This window comes from Medicago sativa, chromosome 1 (genome assembly GCF_051527215.1).
Source record: "Medicago sativa cultivar Bolivia chromosome 1, Bolivia_mono, whole genome shotgun sequence".
In the NCBI taxonomy this organism is placed as follows: Eukaryota; Viridiplantae; Streptophyta; class Magnoliopsida; order Fabales; family Fabaceae; genus Medicago; species Medicago sativa.
The window spans coordinates 5616222-5643419 of NC_140749.1; the positions used below are offsets into that span (position 1 = coordinate 5616222).

The 27198-nt window shown below is 31.2% G+C and overlaps 4 protein-coding genes and 1 long non-coding RNA gene across 8 annotated transcripts; 1 reads left to right on the forward strand and 4 right to left on the reverse strand.

The window, feature by feature from the left end:
* Positions 1 to 1920: 1920 nt before the first annotated feature.
* Positions 1921 to 4926, reverse strand: LOC146952015 (uncharacterized). 2 transcript variants are annotated; one of them, XM_085710380.1, is made up of 5 exons: positions 4840 to 4926; positions 3321 to 3441; positions 3045 to 3139; positions 2550 to 2634; positions 1921 to 2266 (listed from the first exon to the last, which is right to left on the reverse strand). In XM_085710380.1, exons 2-5 carry the CDS (start codon positions 3361 to 3363, stop codon positions 2028 to 2030), a joined length of 462 nt encoding a protein of 153 aa, XP_085566506.1. In that variant the 5' UTR covers positions 3364 to 3441; positions 4840 to 4926; the 3' UTR covers positions 1921 to 2027. The 2 variants fall into 2 exon arrangements, with proteins under 2 accessions (XP_085566506.1, XP_085566931.1); XM_085710805.1 differs by lacking the exon at positions 4840 to 4926 and adding an exon at positions 4167 to 4321.
* A 2410-nt stretch (positions 4927 to 7336) lies between these two features.
* Positions 7337 to 10820, forward strand: LOC146952016 (cytosolic Fe-S cluster assembly factor NBP35-like). Of its 2 annotated transcripts, none has more exons than XM_085757580.1 (4): positions 7337 to 7486; positions 8386 to 8442; positions 8546 to 8648; positions 9698 to 10820. In XM_085757580.1, the coding sequence occupies exons 2-4, from the start codon at positions 8431 to 8433 to the stop codon at positions 10624 to 10626; spliced, it is 1044 nt and encodes a 347-aa protein (XP_085613706.1). In that variant the 5' UTR covers positions 7337 to 7486; positions 8386 to 8430; the 3' UTR covers positions 10627 to 10820. The 2 variants fall into 2 exon arrangements, with proteins under 2 accessions (XP_085613706.1, XP_085613711.1); XM_085757585.1 differs by having other exon boundaries at positions 7349 to 7566.
* Positions 10821 to 11127: 307 nt separating this feature from the next.
* LOC146952017 (calmodulin-like protein 5) lies at positions 11128 to 11730 on the reverse strand. Its single transcript, XM_085757588.1, has one exon. The coding sequence runs from the start codon at positions 11591 to 11593 to the stop codon at positions 11300 to 11302; it is 294 nt and encodes a 97-aa protein (XP_085613714.1). The 5' UTR covers positions 11594 to 11730; the 3' UTR covers positions 11128 to 11299.
* A 4655-nt stretch (positions 11731 to 16385) lies between these two features.
* Positions 16386 to 16964, reverse strand: LOC146952018 (uncharacterized). The gene has a single exon (XM_085757573.1). The coding sequence runs from the start codon at positions 16872 to 16874 to the stop codon at positions 16572 to 16574; it is 303 nt and encodes a 100-aa protein (XP_085613699.1). The 5' UTR covers positions 16875 to 16964; the 3' UTR covers positions 16386 to 16571.
* A 3049-nt stretch (positions 16965 to 20013) lies between these two features.
* LOC146952019 (uncharacterized) lies at positions 20014 to 25569 on the reverse strand. 2 transcript variants are annotated; one of them, XR_015033045.1, is made up of 2 exons: positions 22195 to 25569; positions 20014 to 20678 (listed from the first exon to the last, which is right to left on the reverse strand). It is a non-coding gene; the product is annotated as an uncharacterized LOC146952019 (long non-coding RNA). The 2 variants fall into 2 exon arrangements; XR_015033044.1 differs by having other exon boundaries at positions 20014 to 20689.
* Between the last annotated feature and the right edge of the window lie 1629 nt (positions 25570 to 27198).

Here is a 27198-nt window from a genome sequence, read left to right on the forward strand (position 1 = left end):
CAACACGTGTTGTTAAGTTATCGTGAAAAAAAAGGTTATCGTAAGACAAAAAAAAGTACGAAAAAAATCTATACACAATGTTATTACGTTATCGTAAAAAAAATAAACATTGGAGAATTATCGAGTAATTTAATGCAATGGTTAGATGCAATTACCAAAATATTAATTATAAAGGATAAAGTTGAATTTTGCTTTGAAAAATAAGGGTAAAAATGGAAGAAAAAATAAGAAGCTAAAAGCTATGAGTTCAAACGCTACTTGAAGTAGCTTCTGAAAAATAGCTTATAAGCTCCTGAAATAAGCTATAAACTCGTTGTAAAAAGCGTTACCAAACAGAGCTATTTTTTGTCAGACGAGCTTATAAGCTATGAGCTAAAAGCTAAAAGCTCTTTTTTGGTGTTACCATGCTTCCAAAATGTTACTACTACTATTTTGCTGCAATGTGTTCACATTGTGGAAATTTTGGCCTACCCTACCCTACCCTTTTAGTCATTTAACTTTTTTAACAATTATTTTCACACACATTTCCAAATTCTGATGAGTTTACCCTCACACAGTCAATTTTACAGGAACCGTTTTTTCAACATTTCTGATGAGTTCAATGGCAATGTTTTAAAAGATTGTGTTAATTGATTTATATGTTTCCTCTTTTTATCTTTTTATTTTTTAACACAATCCCTATTTTTATTAAGAGTTTTAATTGATTCATGTGTTGCCTTCTTTTTTTGAAAAAATTAATCCTGATAATTTTTTATTTTAAATTTAAAATTATTTTTGATAAAATTATTTTTTAAAAAATCTTAAACAAACACTTTAAAATGACAAAAGTCATTTTTTTTCTTGTCACTTTAAAATATATTGAACAAGAATATTTATTTTTTGAGTGTGCATAGTTATTCAATTTGAAGTTAATATCTCGTATTCCTTTTAACTTGTCACTTTTGAACTTTTTTGACAAGAAGGCTCAAAGAACTTATCTCTCAAAAACAGTTTTTCCTAATTTTATCAACAATCAGATCTTCAACAAGCATGAATTGGTTCCGATCATTTTCAATATATGAGTACCTGCATTAGAAACAAAATTAAAGGATGTACGTCATGTTAATATCATGAATTTTATGACTTACCATTTGAATAATACTTCAAAGAGAAGAAGAAACAATTACTTTTGGAGCCCTGCCACTAAACCCAAAGTAATGTAAGTACTCTGAAGCAGGTTTCCCAATATCTTCATTATCCATTTCCAATAATAGATAGATCAACTACAAATAATTGCATACAAACTAGAGATGATATGAGAGTTCATGTAGATATAGTGTAAAATAAAATTTGAGCTCAAATTAGATAAAAGGAGAAAAAGATTGTTATATTAGATGTAGGGACTTACCAAGAGATACAAACTAACATTTGAGGACTTTCTTATAAGTGACCATGTATTGATAAGAATAACTTACCAGGGTTTTTACTATAGTCTCACTAGATTACAAATGTTCAAGAACACTTCCAAATGCTCAAGCACATTTGTAAGAGATTTCTAATGCTCAATCACTACTGAAAGACACTTCCAATGCTCAATCACAACTGAGTCCGATAGTACATAAGATGAGGTTTGTAAGCTCCCCCTAAGTTCTATCATGGTTAATTAAATGCAATTTTAATCAATATTAAGTGTATCATAGCATATAAACATAATCATATCATAACTTTCAAAACGTATCAGTTTCTTAGACATATCAGAGCTATTAAGGTCTTTACGTCTAGTCAAGTCTGATAACACTGAGAGTTTAAGTTTTTTAATTAAGCATAAAAACAAAAGTTCCTTAGTCCTCTCAGACTTTGCTTAGGGACTCAGAGCCTAAATACTTACATGTCTCTTGCCCTTTTGTCATCAGCAAAAAAAATGAATGCACAACAGAAATGTAGAAACACGTAAAGAAATATATTAAAATCTTAAATAACCAAAGTACAAGACTGAAAGTGCAGAACATAGGGAGAAAAACATCAAAAGACTGAAATATATTAAAATCCTAAGGCTTGGATCTCAGCCTCTGAATCAATGCTTTAACATTTGCGTCTGGTTCAGCATCCTTATTATGTACAATCTCAATTATATCAGCAAGCTGAGCTTTGATCTCATGATTAGTCTGCATGAAAGCAGCATGATGAGCATCCATAGCTTCCATTATTGTTTTCATTCTATCTTGCTTAGCTGGCAAAGTAACCATTTGAGTTTTCATAGCCTTCTGTTCTTCTTTCAGAACAACCCCTAAAAAAAAATTGTTTCAAAACAATAAGTTATTTGTTTACTTTGATAATTGTGGGGTTTTAAACTATTTTCCGTATGTGTGTGTGTGAATTTGGTAGGATCTTATGATCCGTGCTACGATCCCACGATTTACGATTTCCAGAACACCGCTATAGTTTTAACTTTTGATATAACAACACTGGGTCACATTAGGCACACGTTCAAAGTTGAGAAATTCAATTAGATTAGTAAGTGAAGAAACTACTTGAAATCAGGAAAGAGATGTGTTTCTTAAATTACAAACCTGTGTTTTGTTGACTAGGTTGCTCCTTAGATGGGCTTGAACGAGAGACATTTGATGATCCTGATTCATCTATCACAGCGGTGTTCTGGAAAACACAAACGAACAAATTCAGTGCAAGAGACGGGTTATCAATAACTAAGATATAAATGATACAAAGCTTAAAATGATAATGCAAAAGCATTTGACAACACCGAAGACTTGTGAAAGTCTTTAAAACATTTTCAAATTTCAATGATAGAGAATATCCTAAATGTTGTCAAAGTGTTCTGTTTCTAACCTTGTACCAAGAAAAAAGTGTTCCGTTTCTAACCTCATACTACTATAGGATATGAAGCTATAAAACAAAAAAAGAAAATAAATAAGTAGAAATGCATAATCATGTTTTTTTTTTTGGGTGCAATAAATACATAATCATGTTATATATTAAAAAAAAAAAAAAAAAACCTCATATATCATCATTATGTATAAGAAACAAAGCATCAAAGCAGAACCTACATTGTCCAGGACATTTGCGATATCCATAATCACAGATTGTCCGCTCGGAGGATTAGCATTCTGACTTGAACTTTCATACAGAGGAAGTTGAGTGACTAATGAATTGTTTCATGGGAAGGTCCAATAAAAATAACAAATAAGTATCGATTAAATGTAAGATACAACTCATATAATAGAAGACTCAAGACCACCAAAGGAATTATTTTATTCTGTTTCCACAATAACAACCCAAATTAAATATGAAAAAAAATGTAAAAATATATATCGAACATGTACCTGATGACAGTCCCAAAAGTCTGCGCCTTCTTAAGCTTACCATTGTTACTTCCAGTCGATTATAAGAGTAGTGTACTTTACTTATGATAGCAACTTCCCTTCAATACAACAGGTAGGGTACCTAACACCAATAGAAGTTTCTTAGGGAAGTGAAACAAATAAGTTGGAACTATAAAGGAATAAAAACGTTGAAAAATCAATAAGACATTGTTAAAAAAAACATATATGGTAATAATTCCATAATTCAATTATCACATATTTACATCAATCAACAAAAATAACAAATAACAAATCTTCTGTCAATGAGTAATGGCAAATGGAATCTCAAAAAGATCTACTAATGCAATTAGAATAATGTTTATTCCAAGAATAAAGACATGAGTTTAACACTGATAACAATATCCAAATCATGATTTCAAATCGCAGTTGCGATGCAATGCTTTATATTGCAGTGAAATGCAGCCAATGCGGATGAAATTGCAATTGTGATACTTTAGAAGAGACATCAAAATCCTGTATAGTGTCATTGCAGACCGCAATTTAAAACATGATACAAATAGATAGGTTTGGCTAGAGCTTATCCCGCATTAACTGGTATAAAATGCAATCATATTGATTATGGCTTCATGCTTAGAGCACCAACACAATTGAAGAAAAACCTTTATCAGATCATCATACAATTTGATCAATTGTTATCCCAAAAATAAAAAATTTATCAACGAAGCATATTCCTCAAAATAGAATTCCAATTTGATAACAGCATAATGACATTGAATGTCAAGAAAAGCCAGTTAGATTGGCAGACTACTATGTCAAAGAGCACTGACAGAGATACTTATAGATTACCCATCAACGATGCTTTAATGTTAGAAGTGGAGCTGAACTCCTCCACCACTACGGCTTAAGAACCCATTCCTTACCAACTAAATGAACCTCCATTGCATGTGCTTATTCCCATCAAATGAAATCAAAATTTGAGAGAAAACAACTCACACTAAAAAGAACCTTCTTGATATGAACTAAAAAAAAGGCTTAATAGCAGTTTTCGCCCCCTAACTTTCACGAAGTTGCAATTTTGGCCCCCTAATAAATAAAAACTACAAAACCGCCCCCTAAGTTTTACAACTGTAGCAGTTTTGACCCCCCAAGACAAAAAAAAAAAATAACACGTAGCACCTAACTTTGGGAAAGTTAGGGGCTAAAGCTGCTAAGCTCGGGGACTTGGCAACCATAAGCCCTACCGCTTTCTTTCTTGGAAAAGAGTAACAAAGAATATCAAAACCTATCCAATGGATCACATACATAAAAAACAAAAAAAAAACAAAACAAAAAAAAACACAAAATCAAGGACTGAAAAGAAGCCACAAAGCAAAACAAGAAAAAGACTACATTTGAAAAGAAACCCACAAAGCAAAAAAAACAAAAAGACAGTTTTTAAGTCATCAACGCAAAATGCTCCATTAACCAGCCAAAAACAAAAGACATTGATGATAAAATAGAAAGACAATGTTGTTTGTACCGGGACATGATAAAACCCTAAATAAGCCATTGCTGTTTGGACCATTGGTAGTTTATTTTTTTGGAGGGTAGTGTCTGATGAATTTTGATGTGACAACGTTGGTGTTGATGACTGCTGAGTGCTAAGTAGGTAGAGTGTGTTTGTGAATTTGAAAAGTGCAATGTCAATGTTGCCCTCTCTTTCATCAAAAGAAAAGGACTACCAAATAGGGGTGGAAATGGGCTAGGTCGGGCCGGGCTTTGTAAGGCCTAAGCCTGGCCTACTTCAAAAATTATAGGCTTGAGTCTGGCCTATTACCTGTCATAGGTTCATTTTCGAGGTCTGGCTTGACCTTTTTAAAGGCCTGATGAAGCCTATTTAAAAGCATATTTTATGCTAAGGTCTAACAACACATGTAAGCCTAATCCTAAATAGGCCCGAACTAATTAAGGCCTAAAGCACACAAATATGTTTGCTACTAAATAATGAATTCTTACGAAGGTCTAATCACACCAATATATCAGTTACTAAATAACCAATCATATAAAAACTTGGCTAAAGTGCAACTTTGGCCCCCTATCTTTCAAAAAGTTGCGATTTTGGCCCCTTAAGTTTGAAAACTACAATTTTGGTCCCCTATGTTTTAGCCCCTTTGCATATTTGGTCCTTTTTTTCAATTTTGACCGGTCAACGCCCATGTGGCATGCCACATGGGTAATTATTAAATTAAAAATAAATAAAAAATCATTTTTTAATTAAATAAATGAAAAATATAATTAAAATCATTTAAAAAATCAAGAAAATTAAAAAATTAATAAAAAAATTGAAAAAAATTCTGAAAATATTTAAAAAATCTGGAAAAATGAAAAATAAATAAAAAAATTGAAAAAAGATATAAAAAAATTCTGGAAAATTGAAAAATTAATAAAAATGAAAAAAATTGAAAAAATACGGGAAAAATTTAAAAATTCTGGAAAAATTAATAAGAATAAATAATGATTAAAAAAATAAAATAATATAATAAAATGAAAAATAATGAAAAATTCTAAAAAAATAAAAATGATTAAAAATTCTGAAAAATAAAAATTATGAAAAAATAAAATTTCGAAATTTTCTGAAAAAAATTTAAATTCTGGAAAAATGAAATTTTCGAAATTTTAATTAAAATTTTAATGAAAAAAATAAAAATTCTGGAAAATATTTAAAAAATTCGAAATTTTCATTAGTATTTTTCGAAATTTCAAAATTTTCATTAGTATATATGTCGACCTTAGGTTTTTTCAGTGTATAAATACACAAAAATTCCCGGTTTATAAATACACAAAAGTTCCCGGAAAAAATACTAATGAAAATTCCCGGTTTAATTAAAATTTTAATGAAAAAAATAAAAATTCTGGAAAATATTTAAAAAATTCGAAATTTTCATTAGTATTTTTCGAAATTTCAAAATTTTCATTAGTATATATGTCGACCTTAGGTTTTTTCAGTGTATAAATACACAAAAATTCCCGGTTTATAAATACACAAAAGTTCCCGGAAAAAATACTAATGAAAATTTCGAAATTTCGAAAAATAAACAAAAAACCTAAGCTCGGTTTATAAATACACATGATTAATCTTTTTAATTTTTTCGAAAATTTTGAAATTTTTTAATATTTTTTCAATTTTTTTATTAATTTTTCATTTTTCCAGAATTTTTTAATCTTTTTTATTTTTTTCAGAATTTTTCATTTTATTAGATTATTTTATTTTTTAATCATTTTTTATTTTTATTAATTTTTTGAGAATTTTTAAATTTTTTCCGTATTTTTTCAGATTTTTTTTTATTTTTCAAGAATTTTTAAATTTTTTCTGTATTTTATTAATTTTCAATTTTCCAGAATTTTTTAATATTTTTTTCAATTTTTTTATTAATTTTTCATTTTTCCAGTATTTTTTAATATTTTCAGAATTTTTTTCAATTTTTTTATTAATTTTTCAATTTTCCTGATTTTTTAAATGTTTTTAATTAGATTTTTCATTTATTTAATTAAAAAATGATTTTTTATTTAATAATTATCCATGTGGCATGCCACATGGGCGTTGACCAGTCAAAATTGAGAAAAAGGACCAAATATGCAAGGGGGCTAAAACATAGGGGATCAAAATTGTAGTTTTCAAACTTAAGGGGCCAAAATTGCAACTTTTTGAAATATAGGGGGCCAAAGTTGCACTTTAGCCTAAAAACTTGTGTTTATGAAAAAAAAACTTTAAAAATATCAACAATGGAAGATATATTATATATGAAAAGCTTAATAGGCCGGCCTGATGGGCTTAATAGGCTTTTTCGCAAGCCTTAGCCTGACCTGTTTAATTTAATAGGTCTTATAAAAAGCTAAGTCTGGCCTTGTTAATAAACGAGTTGGGCCGAGCTAGACTTTAAATAGGCTAGGCCGTAGGCCCCTGTCGAACGGTCGGCCCTCTTCCCACCCCTACTACCAAACTTAAAACTCGTCCTATCTGGAGAGGTTAAAAATGTAAATAAGCCTTTATAAAATACTCCTCTCTCTCTCTCCAATCCACAACCGTCCTACTCTTTCTATCACGTACCCACCTTCGTAGCGTCCAACTAACCCAATCGTTCAGCAATCTATTGAAACCCTGAGTGCTAGAGAAGAAGGAATATAGTGTAAGCTTCAATAATTGATTTCTCTATAACAGCATATTTGCAGCTTATAGCACAAACACCATGATAATCACTTATGTTATGTATAAGTTTGCATTGCCTATTTTTATAGCAAAACATAAAATAACCATAAATTGTTTTTATAAGCTATATTCGAGAACTTATGAAAATACCTTTTCTAAGCTAGAATAGTGAAGAAGCCATAACTGTGTTTGCAATTACAAGTTCTAACTCAATTATTATTTATTCAACATTGGTTTGTTTTGATTCTTTTACTATGTTTTGTTTTGTTTTCTTTTACAACTTTTATATCATTTTCGTTGTACACTGAAGTAGGAACTAAGCTTTTAATTCACTCTTGTTTGCATCTATATTAAGACTATACATTTGAATGAGACAAAACTGAAGTAGGAACTATGCTTAAGCTTTTATCTAACTGTTATTTTGGCTTGCTCAAATCTGTTATAGTTCTCTATGATTAATCATTTATTTTATTCTGCAGTTTGTATCAAAATGGATTAAGTTTTAGTTGTAGGCCTGCAACTTTGTTTTCCTTAAATTGAAGTGTTGGTTACTCTAAAACTATGATGTTATATAGCAGCTGGCATTTGTAGAGTCTTAGTCAATCACATCCATCATTGTTGAGTCTCAGATGCATGTTTAATTGTGGAATGATTATTGTAGCTTGTATTTCTTTGTAAATTTGATGGTGCATTTTTTTTGTACGACATGCATGTTTCTTATTTTAACAAAATTTGGATTTTTTTTTTTTGTAAAATTTGGTCTTAAAATTCGGATATTTTTAACATCAAATCATATCCATTTAATCCGGATTAAGTTAAGATAATTGATACCGAACCGTTTTTGTTAAAATAATTGATTTTTTGCTTTTCTTTTAATAGTACACAAGAGAAGAGCTTCCATGGAGAACGGAGATATACCTGAGGATGCCAACGAGCGTATGAATATATTTATTAATTATTATTATGTGTTTGAATTTTGCTGTTTCTATATATTCCACTGACTTTGATTCTTGTGTTTTTTGTATTGTGGCATTTACAGATTGCCCAGGTCCTCAGTCTGATTCTGCTGGAAAATCTGATGCATGTGAAGGTTTGCCCAAATCAGCAAATTTGTGCCACTGCCCCTAAAGGACCTGACCCTGGTTGGTTCCGCCTTTATCTTATGCTTTTATGTTTATTTCCAATAACCATCAACTACTTATATTTAGGCCCTGTTTGAATGAAAAGATTAATTAAACGCAATTAATCGTTTACCATGTCGGTGCTTATATATAAGCTATTTTGATAACAGATGATAAAATAAATCAAAGTGTTTTCATATAAACTATGAGCCGTTTTTGAAAGTTACCCTGTAGAGTTTATTAAAATAAGGTGAAAACAGCGTGTGCCTGTGTAGGTATGTCGTAAGTTGTGTCCATAAGCAGTTTCACAAGTCACACATGCTTATGTTAGTAGATAAGCTAAAATAAACCAGTGGAAACAAGTCCTTATTTATATAAGCTTGTTCAAAAATGATACTTTGAGTTCTAGGATTAGGGACTGTTTTTGAGCATTTTTTTAACCTTGGTGCTTATGTATTAGATATTGTAGTGTGATTTCTTTCCAGGCTCATCATTCTCATTGCTTATTTGGGTTGATTAGCAAAGAAATGGAATAAAATCAGCTCTTTCATAGTTCATGGCGTTGTCGTATGACATTTTTAAAGTCAGGACTAGTGAAACATTTTATGTGATATTGCTTTGCTTAGTTTGTTTATTGTTTGGTCTTGTTATAGGGTTATTAATTCCTTGGGCATTTGAAAGTGGGTATAGTTTTGTGTAAAGGATTTGTTCAATTTGTGAAGTTGGAGATCCTTTGACAGCTATGAAATGAACCATGTGTTGGACATCATTCAATCCAACTTAATATTTAATCAGCATGTTTTTCCTCTGAAACAGATTATAAATATTCTCTCTGGATCCTTTTATTTTGCCATTGTTTCAAAGTTAATGGTGATAACATAATATTTTTTCTTAACGGAAATTGGTAGAAATACCTACTTTCTTGATGTCATATTTTTTCTGTACGACACTTGAGCTGTTTTCGGATAATTTCTTAATTTTATGGAATTGAGAATGTTGAGCAACAAATTGCCTTCATGTTTAAGCATTTTGGTGACATTTTCATTGTTCTTTTGCATTGGTTTTTGCAGATATGGTTGCCATTGCTGAAAGAATGGCCACTGTGAAACATAAGATACTGGTCTTGTCAGGAAAGGGAGGTGTTGGCAAGAGCACATTTTCTGCCCAGCTGGCATTTGCGTTAGCTGCAAGGGATTTTCAAGTTGGTCTTCTGGACATTGATATTTGTGGTCCACGCATCCCAAAGATGCTTGGCCTAGAAGGTCAAGAGATACACCAGAGCAACCTTGGTTGGTCTCCTGTCTATGTTGAGTCTAATCTTGGGGTCATGTCAATTGGGTTCATGCTTCCTCATCCAGACGAAGCTGTTATATGGAGAGGTCCACGCAAAAATGGGCTTATCAAGCAGTTTTTAAAAGATGTTTATTGGGGTGAACTTGATTTTCTAATTGTTGATGCTCCGCCTGGAACCTCAGATGAACACATTTCAATTGTTCAATGCCTAGATGCTGCTAATGTAGACGGTGCAATCATAGTTACCACTCCTCAACAAGTCTCTCTTATTGATGTGAAAAAAGAAGTGAATTTTTGCAAGAAAGTCGGAGTGAAAGTTCTTGGGGTTGTGGAGAATATGAGTGGCCTGTCCCAGCCCATCTCAAATCTCAAGTTTATGAAGATTACAGATAATGGTGAGATGAAAGATGTTACGGAGTGGATATCAGAATACATGAAAGAAAAAGCGCCTGAAATGTTGAATTTAATCGCCTGCAGTGAAGTATTTGATAGTAGCCGTGGTGGAGCGTTGAAGATGTGTAACGAGATGGCGGTACCCTTTCTCGGTAAGGTTCCTTTAGATCCACAGCTTTGCAAGGCAGCTGAAGAAGGTAGATCGTGTTTTGCAGATAAGGATTGTGTCGTGAGCGCTCCAGCCTTACAAAAGATAATAGATAAGCTGATGGAAACTAGTGGGCTGTCAATGACTGCAAGTAATGGAGTGTAACAGATTTATTTCGTGTTCATGTTTGAAAATTGAAACATAATTGACAGAAAATTTGTTTTCTGTCGTAAGCCATGTGAAATTAAGTATATGGGGTTGAGGCAATTTGAGAGATTGTTTTCTAGACAGCTATTTACAACGTAGTTTACATTCATCATATTCACAGTAAAATAAAGTTATCCAATTTGTTTGTGACATTGTAGGTTCTATTATATCTGAAATGTTTACACTTGTCTTGTGTGCGGTAGATCAATTCATACACGTTCTCTACGACAGTCGAAAGCTACAAAATTGTATGCGGATTCTAAATCAGAGATTTAGTAGTTATCTAAAAAAATAAAATTGGGAAGAATTAATTAGATTCATCCTGTTCATCTGCGTTACATGTATATTATTATACAAATTTATCATTGAAGATGATCTAAAAAGATCTGTTATTTGAGTTTACAAAGCTAAGATCTTACTATAATAAGGTAGTGCTTTCATAGGCAAGTGCAAGTTGGATTGAAACTGAGATAAAATTCATGCATATTATACATAATTAGCTATTTTATTTTTATCAGCAGCAGCAAGTATATCACAACAGGAAGAATGACTCATCCGGTTCATCTGCGTTACATGTATATAAGCATAGTAATCAACATAAACACAAACTACATATAACCTCTAAATTATATTAGTTGTTTCCAAAACCACGGGTAAGGAGATGATCAACCAAAGCATCAATTTCCTCACCACTGATCTGTCCATCTTTGTTGAAATCAGCTTTCACCAAACAACGATTAGCTCTCCATCCAGGAAAGTAAGAACCTAAATCTTTTAGAGCTTTTTTTAGCTCTTCTTTTGTGTAACGACCGTCGTAATTCATATCTGCCTTTTCTAATTTTTCTATTATTTTCATGATCCTTTCAATGTTGATTTGATCTATAGGCACTCTCTTTAGTTTGTCATAACTGATAAACACAGGCATTTTCAAATATTTGATAGATTTTGATCTCCTAATTTCTATGAAGTTGCCTATATGAGTGTCACATGAGAGAGTGTTAAATAGAAGGCACGATAATGGGTCTGGTGGTAGTGGTGTGGTGGAGTGGATGAGAATCTTTGTCTTTTTTTCAAATAATGAAATGGATATTATTCTTTCTTTTCTTAATTAATTTATCTCTTTTGTTCCAGTAAAAAAATTATTTTATCTCTGTTGCTTACATTGTAGGCATCCAAAACCGGCCACCTTTCAATTTTTAAGTCAAATATCTTGTCTTGTTAAATGATTGGATTCCATAACACACTCCTAGAGTTTCCCTCCACAAAAAAAAAAAAAAAAACTCACTCAAAAAGTTAATGGTTCTCATCCTAAAATTTTGCTGGTATAGAACTTTTTCTTGTTGAAGGATGGTGGGCACTGGGCATAGAACTTGGCATTTAATTATTAATTTACACTAGCATCCTAATTATTTTAAATATTGAATTAATTTTATTTAAGAATTATCATATATTACCACTGATTCAATGCATATAATAGTTAGGATAAAATTCAAATATTGTTAATAATGTGATTAGTATGAGTGACCGTGAATGTAAAAACTAAAAACTCTTTACAATGAAAATATGTATGAATTAAATCCCAAAAAATGCACTAAATATATTTAACTTTAAGCATATCTACCTTAAAAGTCATACATAAGGTTAATTGTAATCATTGACACCAACAATTAATTATGTCTTTAAATATTCTCATGGAATAATTTTTTTTGGTAGTGGTCGGGGTTTGAACCCCGGATCTTATATATTTTATGCATTGTCCTAACCAACTGAGTTAAGTTCACGAGGATTCTCATGGAATAATTTGACAAGATTGATGTAGGTTTTTTTATTACTTTCGATATGTAAAAAAAAAATATTAATTTTTTTTTGACAAAAACAAAACGACATTTATTCAATGAAATTAATAGAGTACATCAGATACAAACATCGCTAAAAACGTAAAGAGTGAATTTGCGAACAAACGCACAACATCCAAGTTAATAGCATACAAAGGTAAAATGGCTACAAATAATATGATAAAATATAAGTCACTAAAATACTCATGTTTCCGGATCTGCAACGTTGACACCCAAATCATTAATTGAATTTGTAATTGATTGTAGTCGATCTTTCAATAGAAACTAAATGAACACCGCGACAAGACACGAAATCTGTAACGCCCTCCTTTTTATTTAACTATTTTAATTAGTTTTAGAATATATTTATATATTTATATCATGTATATGAGGGATATATGATTTGTTGAGATTAGATGTCTTTTTATAATTTAGTTAATATATTTTGTTTAGTGATATTTTGTTATGTTATATGTTGGTATTTACTAGCATAATATATTTGTTAATTGTTATAGATATATATTTGTTATTTGCTGTATTATTATATATTTAGTAGAGAAATATTATTTATTAGAATATGAGGATTATTAGTGTGAGTGGATTTGGGGGTTAGAATAGAAAGAAGAGTAAGTTGTTGGGCCTAAATAGATTTGGGAAGAATATTTTAGTATTATAAATAGAGAAGCTTAGGTTAGAAAGAGTTTACCCTAAAACCGCTTTTTTGGAAAAGAGGAGAACAAGAAAGAAGAGAAGAGAATAGAAAAGTCAAGAGAAGAGGAGAATACCTTAGGAAAGAAGAACGCTGCTGCTGATTCAGGAATTAATCTAAGGTGAGGGTGAGACTATCTTGCTTTAATATTAAGTTGTAAATCATTAGATTACATCTAACAAAGTTGGGGAGAGTTTGTGAGATTAAGAGGATTAGGGTTTTGAGTGAAGAATTGAGGATTAATGGATGAAAATTGTTAGATTGATGTAGAAACTGTGAACAGTCCTTAGATATTCCGTAGAATGATTATTGGAATAGTTTTGAGGTTTAAAACATATGATTAGATGAGAAGTCAGTGAGTTTAAGAATTAGGGTTTATGAGCGATTTTGATGATTAGATGATGAAGAACCGTAGAATTGATGAGAGAATCATGAACAAACCTTAGATATCATATAGGAATGTTATTAGAAGTAGTTTGATGGTTAGAAAAATGAGAATGGATGAAAAGTTGAGATTCTGAGAAAAAGTGATTTTAAGTGTTTTTGAGAAATAAGTGATTCTAGGATAAGCTGTTTTGGAGATTTAAAAATATGATTTTTCAATAAAATATGATAGGATTTGTCGAATAGAACGCGTAGGCGAAAACGGAATCGGATTCGGAGAAACGGTTAGGTTTTTACGGATGAAACGGTGAAACCGAAAAAAATGGGACTGCACAGAGCTGCGTCGCAGGTGGGCTACTGCCTTCCCACGCCTGGGCGCAGTTTTCCACGCCTGGGCGCAGCAAGGCAGCCCCTCATGGGTGACTGCTTGTTGTGTTTTCGTTGCGTGCTGTCAGAACTTCGATTGTTGCGTTCTTGTGTCTTTTTCACCCCTTTCCGTGTTGAATTAGCTTTCGGTGTAAACATAAAAGTTGTAGATATTTGAGTTAGCTTTCTAATGGTTTTGGTTTGACATGAAAATGATTCATAGTTTTTGAGTTATGATGAAAATAGTCCAAGTGGGTCTTCAGAAAACTTTAAGAAAACTTAACATAACTAATCCCAAGTTAGTCCAAAAACTTATGGTTGGTTTCCCAACTTCAACTTAAGTATTAGGGATTTAATTGAGGTGTTTTATGAGTATTTGGCTTATGTCTCATTGATTAAACTTGATTTGCTTTTGAAGAATGTTTTGGACTTTGATATGAATGTAATTGATTAATGTATATGTGGTTATTGTTGTGATATGTTGGAATACATTATGTGAGTATTGTATGATACATAATATTATGATGTTATATGATGTTAAGTTGATATGATTCATTTCTTATTGATGATATGATGTTCTAGCACTGTTATATGCTGCAATTGTTGTTGTTTGTTGCTGCTGAATCTTAGTGAAGATGTATAAGTCGGTCTAAGTTGTCATGATTTAAGAAGCTGTCCATTTTAATGGAATTGTATAAGATGTTCACGTTGTTATCCAAATTGTAGGAAGATTGTGTCGTTGCATAGTCAGTGATGGGGGCTTAATGCCCGACAGGTTCTTTATGACCTTAGCGATGGGGGCTTAATGCCCGACAGGTCCAAATATGACCTTAGCGAAGGGGGCTTAATGCCCTGGTAGTACCACATGCATAATGAAGTTGTCTAAGTTGTTGTTGAAGTTGTCTAAGTTGTTGTTGAAGATGTTGTTGCATTGTAGAGTCGTCATGACTTATATTTGATGATGATTTAATGATGATGTTTGTTTAAAAAGTTGATTACGAACTTAATTATGAAGTTGTTTTCGATAAATGATATGCTTTGATAATGATATTTATGTGAAATACATGATGATGCTTATGATTATATTTGGTGTTAGATGTTGATGCTTATGATCATTATATGTGTTGATGTTTGTGATTAATATATGTGTTGATGTTTGTAATTAATATTTGATGATGTATGCTGATGTTTATGAATTAGTAATTGATGTTATATGATGATGTTTACGTCTATAATTAAGATGATATAAGATGAAGTGTATAACTAATGTAGGAGATTAATGATGCTAGTTAATGGAGTATAAGATATGTTAATGATGTTTAAGTTGTTGAATGTACTTTATATGATTTATATGCTTAATATTATTGTTTGAGAAATCTCACTCCTCTGCTTGGAAATGTTGCTCTTGGTATGGGTAACTTGCAGGTAACCAGGATTAGTTGCGGTCGTGAGTGGACTCCTCACAAGTGTGTCTTAGGTGCTCTGATACGTAACAGGATGGGATTATGTCTTCTATTTCTATTCCTTACGTATTACTTATGGATTTTTTTGAATAAATGTTGAACAAGACTTATGAGATTTTATGTTGAGGCCCTTGTGCCAAAGATTTATTTAAGTTGTTGAAATTATTCCGCTGGGAAGTTTAAAATAATATGATATTGGATTTTGAAGGATAAATATTTATTTATTCAGTTTATGTTTTTAGAAAAAGAATGTGACATTCCGTTTAAGTTGAATTACTCTGATTCTTATTATGAAATTTTTATGTTGGGAAAACGGGGTGTTACAAAATCAAATGCCGCACAAGACGACGAACAACACAACACCGCACTTAGACGACGAAATAAAAAATGAAAAACTTGATATATGTGAAAATCACTTGTTTATATTGAAAGAAAGGGGGAAAAAGATGTAAAATGGTGATCTAGGTCAAAAAAAAGACCTAAAACCACTCATCCTCGATGAATGAATGGGAAAGAAAGCTTAAAGAAAAATTAGAGCTCCTCTCACTAAAAAAACTAACTTTATAAATGAAATTATAGTATTATGAGTTTTAGTTAAAAATAATTAATTCCGTGGAATCTGAATTTGAATCATAATGAGAACAACAATTCGTCATATTTTATTTACTTTTTGGTCAAACTCTAAATTATTTGAACCTCTTTTATGAGGAACTAAGCAAGTTAAGAAAAACAACAAAAGAGAAGCTCAAGTTAATTAACAATTTCATTAATTAATCTCATAAAAAGACAAAAGAACAATCTCTATTAATTAAACTATAATCGTGGATTTCACTTAAGAACAAATTGTTTGAAGGAATTTGAATTTGAACCCCGATTATAACAATTATTTATGAGATTTTAATTACTTCTAGGCCAAACTCTAAATCATTTAGACCTCTTTTCCGAGTGAACCAGAGAGTTAAAGACAAAAGAACTGGATAGTAGAATAAGAAGATCAAGCTAATTTACAATTTTATTAATTAATCTCATAAAAAGTGAAGATTAATTTTACATGAAGCCACTGTATATATGTACATAACATAACATAGGTAATTTTGGGTCTATATCTAATCTAATAAAACTAAAGCTCGGTTGTGATCATTACTACTAATTCTTAGACTCTAACCATGCTAAGACATAATCAACAACAAAATCAATTTCTTCCCTGCTGATTTTTCCATCACGATTGGTATCAACTTTTCTAAGACAGCAAGAAGCTCTCCAACAAGGCATCCTCGAACCAAATTCCTTGAAAGCTTTCTTAAGCTCATCTTTGCTCAAGCTACCATCTCCATCTCGATCTGCTTTGATCAATATGTCCCTTATTTGCTTTTCTGTCATGCATATGTTCTGTGGCAGACCCTTCAACTTGAACTCTGGCTCTCTAACTATAGGGATGAATACAGGCATATTGTTTATGTCTTGTTTAGCTAGTACTCTATTATTTACTCTCTCTGAGTTGGGTATGGTTTTGGAAAATACCAGTACTTATACTAGCAAAAAGATCAGGATATTCGATTCATATCTATTAATTAATTGGATTATATATGTTCTGCATATCTTTACTTTATATACATATATTTCAGCTTAAATAACACTTGTTTAATTTAAAGTGGGTGTCCTCAAGAATCAATATTCATGGTGATCAGTGTTGAATTAAGTCAAAAGTTTATTGGTTATGATTAAACTCAGGTTTTTTTTTATATGTTAATTTTTGCATTTAGGACACAAGATAAAGATCTAAAAATAAAATTAAAAAATAAATGTTGCATTGAAAAGATATGATTTTAAGTTTTAAAAATTGAATGAACAATTTTCAAAATTAAATTTTTATATTTAGTTTCTTATATTGCATCCTTGTAACACAAGTTAACCAGACATTTTTTAGCCCAAAATATTTTAAGTTTTTTTATGAGTAGCAGCCTAATTTGATACCTAGATGATAATAAACTCACACATTAATGCACATCGACCACGTATGCTAGACTTATGCGATATTCCAATTAGTAGAAACTAAATATTTTAGTGCGTTTCGATGAATAATTCTTTCATAAATTAGAACTAAATTTGGATAATCTTTAGAATGAAGGGATTTTATGACTTATTTTATCAAGGAGAATTTTAAATTTCAAATATCATCCAAAAACTAAGAAATTGAAATTCCTTCCTTGTTCTATATAATACTAGACTCTAACCCGTACGATGTACGGGTTTTGTAGAGTTTCTTATATAAGCATCAAAGTGACTATATTATTAATTTTAGAGTTACATTCAAAGTAATAGAAACAATGAAACTAATTGATGTTTGAGAGTGATCGACATGCAAAATCTCAAAAAAAGAAAATTATAACATTAGTTTGCATCAACAAAAATGAACATGGAATAAAAGTCATAAATTAAATTATGTGAAATTAATCACACATGAAAATAAACACAATAAAAATGAGTGTTAATGGCTTAAAAAAAAGGCCTTTAAGATTACATATCCATTTTAGAAGCAACTATATTTCAATAAAAATGTTAATGGTCTAGTGGTAAAAGCTCTAAGATGTTGTTATGGGTAGTTGGTTCAATTCCTTACAAAACAATTTTTAAAAAAAATATATTTAGACCCGCCAAAAAGGGCAGGATTAGGGTTAATTAAGGTTGATTGGAGAATATCTAACATTTATATATATATATATATATATATATATATTAAGATATTCGTTCCTTTATAAAAATGAAAAAGATTCGTTAGGATTTTTATAGAACTTTTCAAGCATGTGATAGTTTTTTTTTTTTTTTTTGCTTTTTTTAAGGAATGTGATAGTTTTTTGTTTCTTTTGTTTTTAGGGAGGTATGTGATAGTTTTATTTTCACGGGATATACCACGTAATAATTTGATTTATTTTTAATTTAGAAAAATATTGATTTACATTATGTCAACGTGTGGAAAGACGGGCATTCACATAGTCGTCTTTTCGTTTTTTTTATTACGCTAACACATATAGATTATGAACGATAATTTATATAAAAAAATTTATATAGATTAAAATTATAAGCGTAAATATTTATGAATTTCAAATGTAACAAACAAAATTGTTTAAGGTATAGTTTGAAAAACAAAAGTCAGCCTAAAATCTGTGTACAACAACTTGGCAAAAAAAAAGTCTATAGAAACAATAGATATATACAAACGATGACACAACAGGATATGAATAAAAAGCTTATCAGCGAGGAGAAATATTAGGGATTGCTGCATTTTAGAAGGAATTTGTTAGTTTAAATTGGTGCGCTGCATTTTAGATGGAATTTGTTAGGTTAAATTGCTGCTAATCTAATGCAGAATTTTAGAGGAAAATTATTAGGTTAAGTTGCTGCAGACCTAATAAAATTAATAAATAAAGATAAAAAAGGCATGAAATTGGTGCGATGCATTGTTATAGATGGAATTTGTTATGTTAAATAATTGCAAACCTAAAAGTGTAGAAAATATTTGATTCAAAAAAAAAAAGGAGGATAGGAATGAAATTTGTTAGGTTAAAAAATAAGGATTCGGCTGGCCAAAATTATAGCAAACTTGATAACAAAATTCGGCTGGCATTAAGTAAGATGATCAATGGCTAAAATTGAATGGCGCCTAAATGTGCAAGATCTAATGGCTCAGAAAAGTGGAGGGAAAAATGGGGGGAAAATATTAGGGCAACAATAGCTTGAAGGGTTAAGCTTTAGTAAGTTAGGGTAGAAAATATTTGCTTCATAAGAAAAAAGGCAAGAGGATAGGAATAAAATTGGTGCGATGCATTTTTTTAGATGGAATTTGTTATGTTAAATAATTGCAAACCTAAAAGTGTAGAAAATATTTGATTCAAAAAAAAAAGGAGGATAGGAATGAAATTTGTTAGGTTAAAAAATAAGGATTCGGCTGGCCAAAATTATAGCAAACCTGATAACAAAATTCGGCTGGCATTAAGTAAGATGATCAATGGCTAAAATTGAATGGCGCCTAAATGTGCAAGATCCAATGGCTCAGAAAAGTGGAGGGAAAAATGGGGGGAAAATATTAGGGCAACAATAGCTTGAAGGGTTAAGCTTTAGTAAGTTAGGGTAGAAAATACTAGATCGTCTACCCGTGCTGCCGCACGGGTCATAAACATTTAGAAATAATTAAAAATGCAATATCATACATAATACACACATCCAACGAATTTGACAAAAATGACATTAATACAACCTTTGTAAAAGCTTGTTCAATGTTCATACATTCTAAAAACTTCTTTATATTCGACATTTGTAGTAGTATCAATGCAATAACCATTTTCGTCGATTAACAAAATCTTCAAACCATTTCTTGGCGTAACCCTCGACACTGCAACGTATAATTGACCATGCAATAAGATTGGTTGTGTAAGATATATGCCAACTTGCATGAGTGACTGCCCTTGACATTTGTTAATGATCATTGCAAAACAAACAGATATAGAAAACTGCCTCATCCATCATCCATGACTTTTTGCATCAATTGTAGACAAAACAAAGTGGATCAGTTGTTACTCACATACTCGACCAGCTAAAAAGCTTAATTTTTTCATAACATATATTAATATGAACTCACAGCGTTCATAACAGACTCTAAATTATTTACAACGATCCAATTTACAACAATAAGTATTACTATTTACACAAAGTAGTATGAAGCAACATGTCATAAGCATTCTCCATAAGACAGTCATCATGATGGATCAAATTTTTCTTGAAGTTATTAAAAAAAAATAAAGAATGAACCATTTTAAAAAAAAAAAAAAAAGAAGAAGCATAAAAAGTAAAACCTTTCTTGTCATTTTTCAACAATAAAATTATATTCAGTAACTATCTCAAGGTTTATGCAATGTAGTAACTTGTAGATAATGACATTCCATATAATACACTAACAATCTGAACATTCACCACCTAAAGCCAAAACAACCCTCGCACAGCAACACTCAAAAATAAAAATGACACTATGGTCCAAATAGATTTCGTGCGACCAGGACACTAAATCAATGAAGCAGAACACCAGACTCCAATAATAAAATCTGTTGCAGCATATGACATAAACACCACACAATAGAAGCAAAACTGCACGAAACCTGCTACAGCTGAGGTGAATCAAACCAGATTACTCCAACGCAAAACTGAAACGCAGCAAAGGCTAGAAGAACAACTGAGTAACAGCCGCCGCACCTCACAATTCTGAAACAACGCTAAAAGCCACAAAGAACTCATGTTTTGAAAAGAAGAGAAATACTATATTTTCTTTGAAAGGGGTGAAATAATAATTGGCTCTGAACAAAACATCCATTTAAATCCAATTGAATCATTAATGGACTATAACCATCTTATTTTCTTGCTTTGACAACGAAAAGGAAAATAAGGGCACCCTATAATAATATTCAAAAGAATATTCCACAAAATAAGTAGTGAAGGCTTATTGAGAAAAAAGCAAATCAATTGCTTTAAGAAAGGCGACCTTTAGTAAACATTGATTTGATGATAGTTTATGAATTAAAGACAGTAAACTAAACGAAGTATGAATTAAAGACAGTAAACTAAACGAAGAATTGTGATTACTAATAACAAACATACCATATACTAATAGTAACGATTCACATTTTCATGTTAAACATTAAGTATACACAGCAATCAAGAGAGAAAAAAGTCATATTCCATACGACCATGAAGAATTCGCTTTGGAGATATTACGATCACTAATACCAACTATGTTTTCCACACATCTAGAAGATCATAATCAGATGGCAGCTTGATATATGACTTTCAACAATAGAAAAAAAAACACACACACACGCATTAAAAGGAAACCTCAAATAACATTCCTTCAGCCAGCCAAAGTCAGTTAGTCAAACCTACAATTGATAGTAGTAAGAACTCCCGAATTAAAAAAAAATGCAGATGCACACGCAGGAAAATTCTCCAAGTCTTTAATTTTCTACTAAACATGAGTGGGACTCTTGATGTGCACTATTCATGGCAAATTCAAATAAGAGAAGCAAATTCATACTAAAATATGGTGCGAGTCCTTAAGCTTTTCAAGGATGTAGAAAAGGAAAGGTTAACATGAACAAAAGCTTGTGTGCCAAAGAACCTTAAACTCCCACTGCCAATATAACTAAATATGCAGAAAATTTATACAACAGAGAAAATAGTCCAACCCCAAAAACTACAACAAATATACCCAAAATTGGACCTAATGATGGCTACAAACACTATCACAGCATATATAAATCATCAAAACTAAAAACAATACTATAAAGTCATGATCACAATAAAGATCAAATTTACCTATAGTTAGATGCGTAATAGTCGTCTTTAAAATGTCAACTCATATAGAATAAAGAATTGAATACAAAATGCATAAAAACTCGTATGCCCTCCCATTATAAATAAATGTCACAGTAAGGAAACTTCTCATGCTTAAAATAGAGTATATCAATATCACACGGTAAAATTACAGAAATTGAAAACCTACGTGAATAAGCTAAAGAATAGAAAGAAAAAAATATTTGTTTTAAAAATGAGGAAATGATTTAATCCACATGCAAGAAACTATCACAAATCAACTTGAGTAAAAGTAAGAAACAATCAAAAAAGTGAAATTTGAGAAGTAAAACAACTCAGAGATAAACACCGACAACAAAAAACTAAACCAAAACCTAAAAAAATGCAAGAATTATACCATTGTGAAACATACCATCACTGTGCCCTGCTGTAGGTAATCACCACTGCAAAAATTGTCACCGTGAGCTACCGCAACATTGAGCCAAAGCAGTAAATCACCAGCGCGTAAGCTATCAGAGCGAGCTTTCGGCCAACAATATGGATTTGTTAGAAACTTCATTTCAGAAAGGAAAGAATAAAAACCAAGATAGATGGAACAATCAAAAAGAAGGATTAAAGAAGCAAACAAAATGCACAGTTTTACAATTAAAAACTTAAAACCCATTACCATAAAGATACTCTTTAGCATCGAAGAACTCTAACTGAGAAATTCAACCCAAAATAGTTTTGTAATTGTATGCTCACTTATTTTGTACGTTACTTCTTTTTTCTCAAATTTCAACACCTGAACAGCCGATTCATTCTACAAATTTCAAAACAATTGGCAGCTAGTACTTTTCAAACCAAACCATAGAATAACATTACATCCACCTCTACCTTTCTCTAGCTACCTTCACCTGTTTAAAACGCAATATAAATAAAATGTACACCTGAAACATACTGAGGGAAAATGTTTCTAGGAAAATTCCACATACAATATTATCAAATAAGAAGACTGGATTAATTTAGAGTTCAAAGCAGCGGTACAATGATTGGTCGGGTTTTAAAAGCCATATACATGAATAAGTAAATCATGTGCTTTTTGAAAGTAAAACATAGGAGAATGGGATCTGCCAAAGACTCCTTGCTGTCATTAACATTTGTAGCTGCTGAAGGAATCTTACTTACTTTTTTGCTACAATGTTCACCATGATATAAGAAACATAATTGCATTATATCAAGGAAAACAAATCGAACATAATCACACCGATATTCAAAAATGAAATATTGCAGATTCACACATAAACATCTACAATTAATACTTCATTTTCTGCATGTGTGTGTGAAAATTGAAATGGGTGACAAAATTGAACAAAGAAAAACTGGATCTAAAATGGTGCAAATGCCTAATTAACAAAGAATAACTGTAATAGACAATCTCAAGGTGAAGGGTGTTTGATCCAAGCCAGCAAGTAAACTAAAATATTAACACACAAAATTGCTTAGATGTGGGTGTGAAGTGCAGCATGGCGTAAATAGTGATGCTAAAATGACAAAAAAAAAAAAACCAGAGAACAACAACAAATTCATTAAACAAAACTATTAAATAATCTCAGTATCTATTCAACTATTACAATAAGAGAGGTTGAGAATTGTTGGAAAATGAATAGCTATATGACATTGTAGCTTCAAGTAAACATCACTGCAAAAAAAAAAAGGATAAAGAAATACATTACTATAAACAATCCAATAACCTAAGAGAGAAGAAAATTTGAAATAAAATTTATTTACATAGTTCATGATAGCACTTAATTTATTTACATAGTTCATGATAGCCCTTAATTTTTTAGAGAAAACTTGATGCACTTTAATGGCACAAAGAATAGGTGTTCCATAAGAGTCATGTGGAGAAAAAAAGCATAAAATAAAAGCAATAAAAAATGTGAAAAACTATCTTTGTCCAACCTCTGCTGTTGTGCTTGTGCTTTTAATCACTACATGTAGTGGAACTAAGCTCATCGTCAACATTCACCAAAAGAAAAAAAAAAAGAGTAGAGAAAATGTAGAGAAAGAAGGAAGAAGGGATTAGGAGAGAGATGGGGATGCAGGAAGTACACAGAGGAAGAGAGAAGTCATGAGTATCTTAGAGAGTGTTGAGTTATGAGATTGTGAAAAGTAAAATTTTGAATTATGGTAAGCAAGTGACTTAATGAAGAGGACTATCCTCAAATGCCATCAAATCAAATATGTTGATGAAGAACCAAGCTTTACCCTCAAATGCTCTCCATTATTATCCTATCTTAAATTGTGTTAGAAGCTGAACCAATTACCTAAAACTGATACTAACAATAGAGATTGTACCTTTAATCAAATATTATTAACCATCCAAACTTCCTAAACTGATGAGAAAGAGTACAATCAAAGGTGAACTTCATCAATAATGTAACAAACGAAAAATGGTGGGTATAAACTTATATTATAATTAAGCCAAATTCTAAAAATCATATAGTTGAAGAACTGGTAGGAAACAAATTCGAGAGTTCCTCCATTCACAAAGCATCGGCAATATTTAGCAATATTTAACAATATTTAACAATGGTGCAAATAGATTTATACATGCCAAATTTAGTACTATTTGTTTTAAAATGAAATGTGCAATGCATATCTTTAAACATAAACCACGCCACACAATCAAATATGTGTTGAAAGTTCAAAGAAGCATAATTTTAAACATGCGGGGGAGTCAAAACTGCAAAAATAAGAAGAAAAGTTAATTTACAAAGAGAAATTTGTTGCTTATGTTTTCCACATCTAGTAGTTGTTGCTTGTTCTCATGAGTATTTGCCAAGGATGAAACAAAAACCAAAACACTATAAGTAACAAAATCAAAGTAAAATAAAAAGCAAAACATCATGAGAAAACTCACAAAAAAAAGCCTCATCGCATATTAGAAATTCTATAAAACAGAAATCAGAACGCCACTTAGTTCTTCAACTAATTTTAACCAAAGCCCAAAACTTTTCAACAAACAACCCATCTAGCAAATGGGTTGGTTCAAAATTTCACAAATGAATAGAAAAACTAATAGTTTTGATTTGAAAAGGTTCATTCTTTTCCTCTAGAAAAATAAAATAAACATTTTTTGCAAATTTTTAGGTTAAAAATAACACAACTGAATAAAATAAACTCCACTGCCTGGAAACCCCAATAGCTCTATTCTGACTTTTGTCAAATAGCTCCATTTCTTGCTAAAGAAAACTCTGGTTTTAAATTCAATTTGACAGAACCACTTTGTAAGAAAAATGATTACATAACAGAAGAGGAGTCGAAGATGAAATTGAGAGAAACATATGCAGAATTTTTTTTTGTAGGAAAATTGTGCTAGATATTTGCAAACCATTTGAGAGAGACTATCTAAAACTGATGCAACTGCTTCTTCAATTGAAACGGGAGATTCTAATTAGCAATTCGTCCAATCATGTGACTGTCCATGTGCACATCTTCGGATCTTGAACTCGTAAATCTCAAAATGATTCCCACAGCTGAATCCGCCGGCGCAAAAGCTTTCAAATCAAAATTTCAGTTCACTCAACGACATAGAGGAGATGGTGAGATGGGGAAGGTTGTGGTTGATTACTGATTATAGAGAGAGAGAGAGAGAGAGAGAGAGAGAGAGAGAGAGGCGGTGTGTTGGGGCTGAAGTCATGGCCATGTGAGGGCAGGTGGTGGTGGCAGAGGAAGTGTCGGAGTGTGGAAGAGAACCATTACATTTCTGATATTTCTTGCAAAGTTTTTCTTCTAGATAGCAAACCACTCTGTACATTGAAAAAAGACCAGATAATAACATAAGTTGTTTTGTTTCCCTATGCTAGTGAATCAATTTTCAAGGAGTGAGAATTGATCAACGGTTGATATGCTAACCCCACTAATTACAATGATCTAACGGTCTGGATAGATTGGAGCCAAAAAAGTAGGTTTAGGGGTTGGGAATTAGGGTAAGAATGTTTGCTAGGATTAGATATAAAGGATTTGCTTCATAAGAAAAAAGGCAAGAGGATAGGAATAAAATTGGTGCGATGCATTTTTTTAGATGGAATTTGTTATGTTAAATAATTGCAAACCTAAAAGTGTAGAAAATATTTGATTCAAAAAAAAAAAGGAGGATAGGAATGAAATTTGTTAGGTTAAAAAATAAGGATTCGGCTGGCCAAAATTATAGCAAACCTGATAACAAAATTCGGCTGGCATTAAGTAAGATGATCAATGGCTAAAATTGAATGGCGCCTAAATGTGCAAGATCCAATGGCTCAGAAAAGTGGAGGAAAAAATGGGGGGAAAATATTAGGGCAACAATAGCTTGAAGGGTTAAGCTTTAGTAAGTTAGGGTAGAAAATATTTGCTTCATAAAAAAAAAGGCAAGAGGATAGGAATAAAATTGGTGCGATGCATTTTTTTAGATGGAATTTGTTATGTTAAATAATTGCAAACCTAAAAGTGTAGAAAATATTTGATTAAAAAAAAAGGAGGATAGGAATGAAATTTGTTAGGTTAAAAAATAAGGATTCGGCTGGCCAAAATTATAGCAAACTTGATAACAAAATTCAACTGACATTAAGTAAGATGATCAATGGCTAAAATTGAATGGCGCCTAAATGTGCAAGATCTAATGGCTCAGAAAAGTGGAGGGAAAAATGTGTGGAAAATATTAGGGCAACAGTAGCTTGAGGGGTTAAGCTTTAGTAAGTTAGGGTAGAAAATATTTGCTTCATAAAAAAAAAGGCAAGAGGATAGGAATAAAATTGGTGCGATGCATTTTTTAGATGGAATTTGTTATGTTAAATAATTGCAAACCTAAAAGTGTAGAAAATATTTGATTCAAAAAAAAAGGAGGATATGAATGAAATTTGTTAGGTTAAAAAATAAGGATTCGGCTGGCCAAAATTATAGCAAACTTGATAACAAAATTCGGCTGGCATTAAGTAAGATGATCAATGGCTAAAATTGAATGGCGCTAAATGTGCAAGATCCAATGGCTCAGAAAAGTGGAGGGAGAAATGGGGGAAAAATATTAGGGTTAGAAATAGCTATAGGGGTTAAGCTTTATTATATAAGATAAGATAAGATGAATCTGAAATTGATCCTTATAATAGTTTCAAAATTTGCAAGTTGGTTTTTATGTATATAAAAAAATTTCACATCAGTCCCTATTTTTTATATTTTGTGAATTCGTCCCTATATTTTCAATATTTGTAAATTGTGTCTAATATATTTTTAAAAAAAATGTAAATTGTTCCTTAATATATTTTTTAACTTTGCAATTTGGTCCCTATTTTTCATATTTATAAATAGGCCCTGTAACTTTCTGAAATTTCAAGATATGAAAAATAGGGACCAAATTAACTTTTTGAAATTTAAAATTTGACGCAAATAATTTAAA

Coding starts and splice junctions, on each gene's coding strand:
- LOC146952017 (XM_085757588.1), bottom strand. CDS start 11,593: ATGCCTGTGTTTATCAGTTATGACAAACTAAAGAGAGTGCCTATAGAT.
- LOC146952016 (XM_085757580.1), top strand. Junction 8,649..9,697: donor CCCTAAAGGACCTGACCCTG/GTTGGTTCCGCC, acceptor TGGTTTTTGCAG/ATATGGTTGCCATTGCTGAA.
- LOC146952015 (XM_085710380.1), bottom strand. CDS start 3,363: ATGGTAAGCTTAAGAAGGCGCAGACTTTTGGGACTGTCATCAG. Junction 2,635..3,044: donor TCGCAAATGTCCTGGACAAT/GTAGGTTCTGCT, acceptor TGTGTTTTCCAG/AACACCGCTGTGATAGATGA. Junction 2,267..2,549: donor ACCTAGTCAACAAAACACAG/GTTTGTAATTTA, acceptor ATTTTTTTTTAG/GGGTTGTTCTGAAAGAAGAA.
- LOC146952018 (XM_085757573.1), bottom strand. CDS start 16,874: ATGCCTGTATTCATCCCTATAGTTAGAGAGCCAGAGTTCAAGTTGAAG.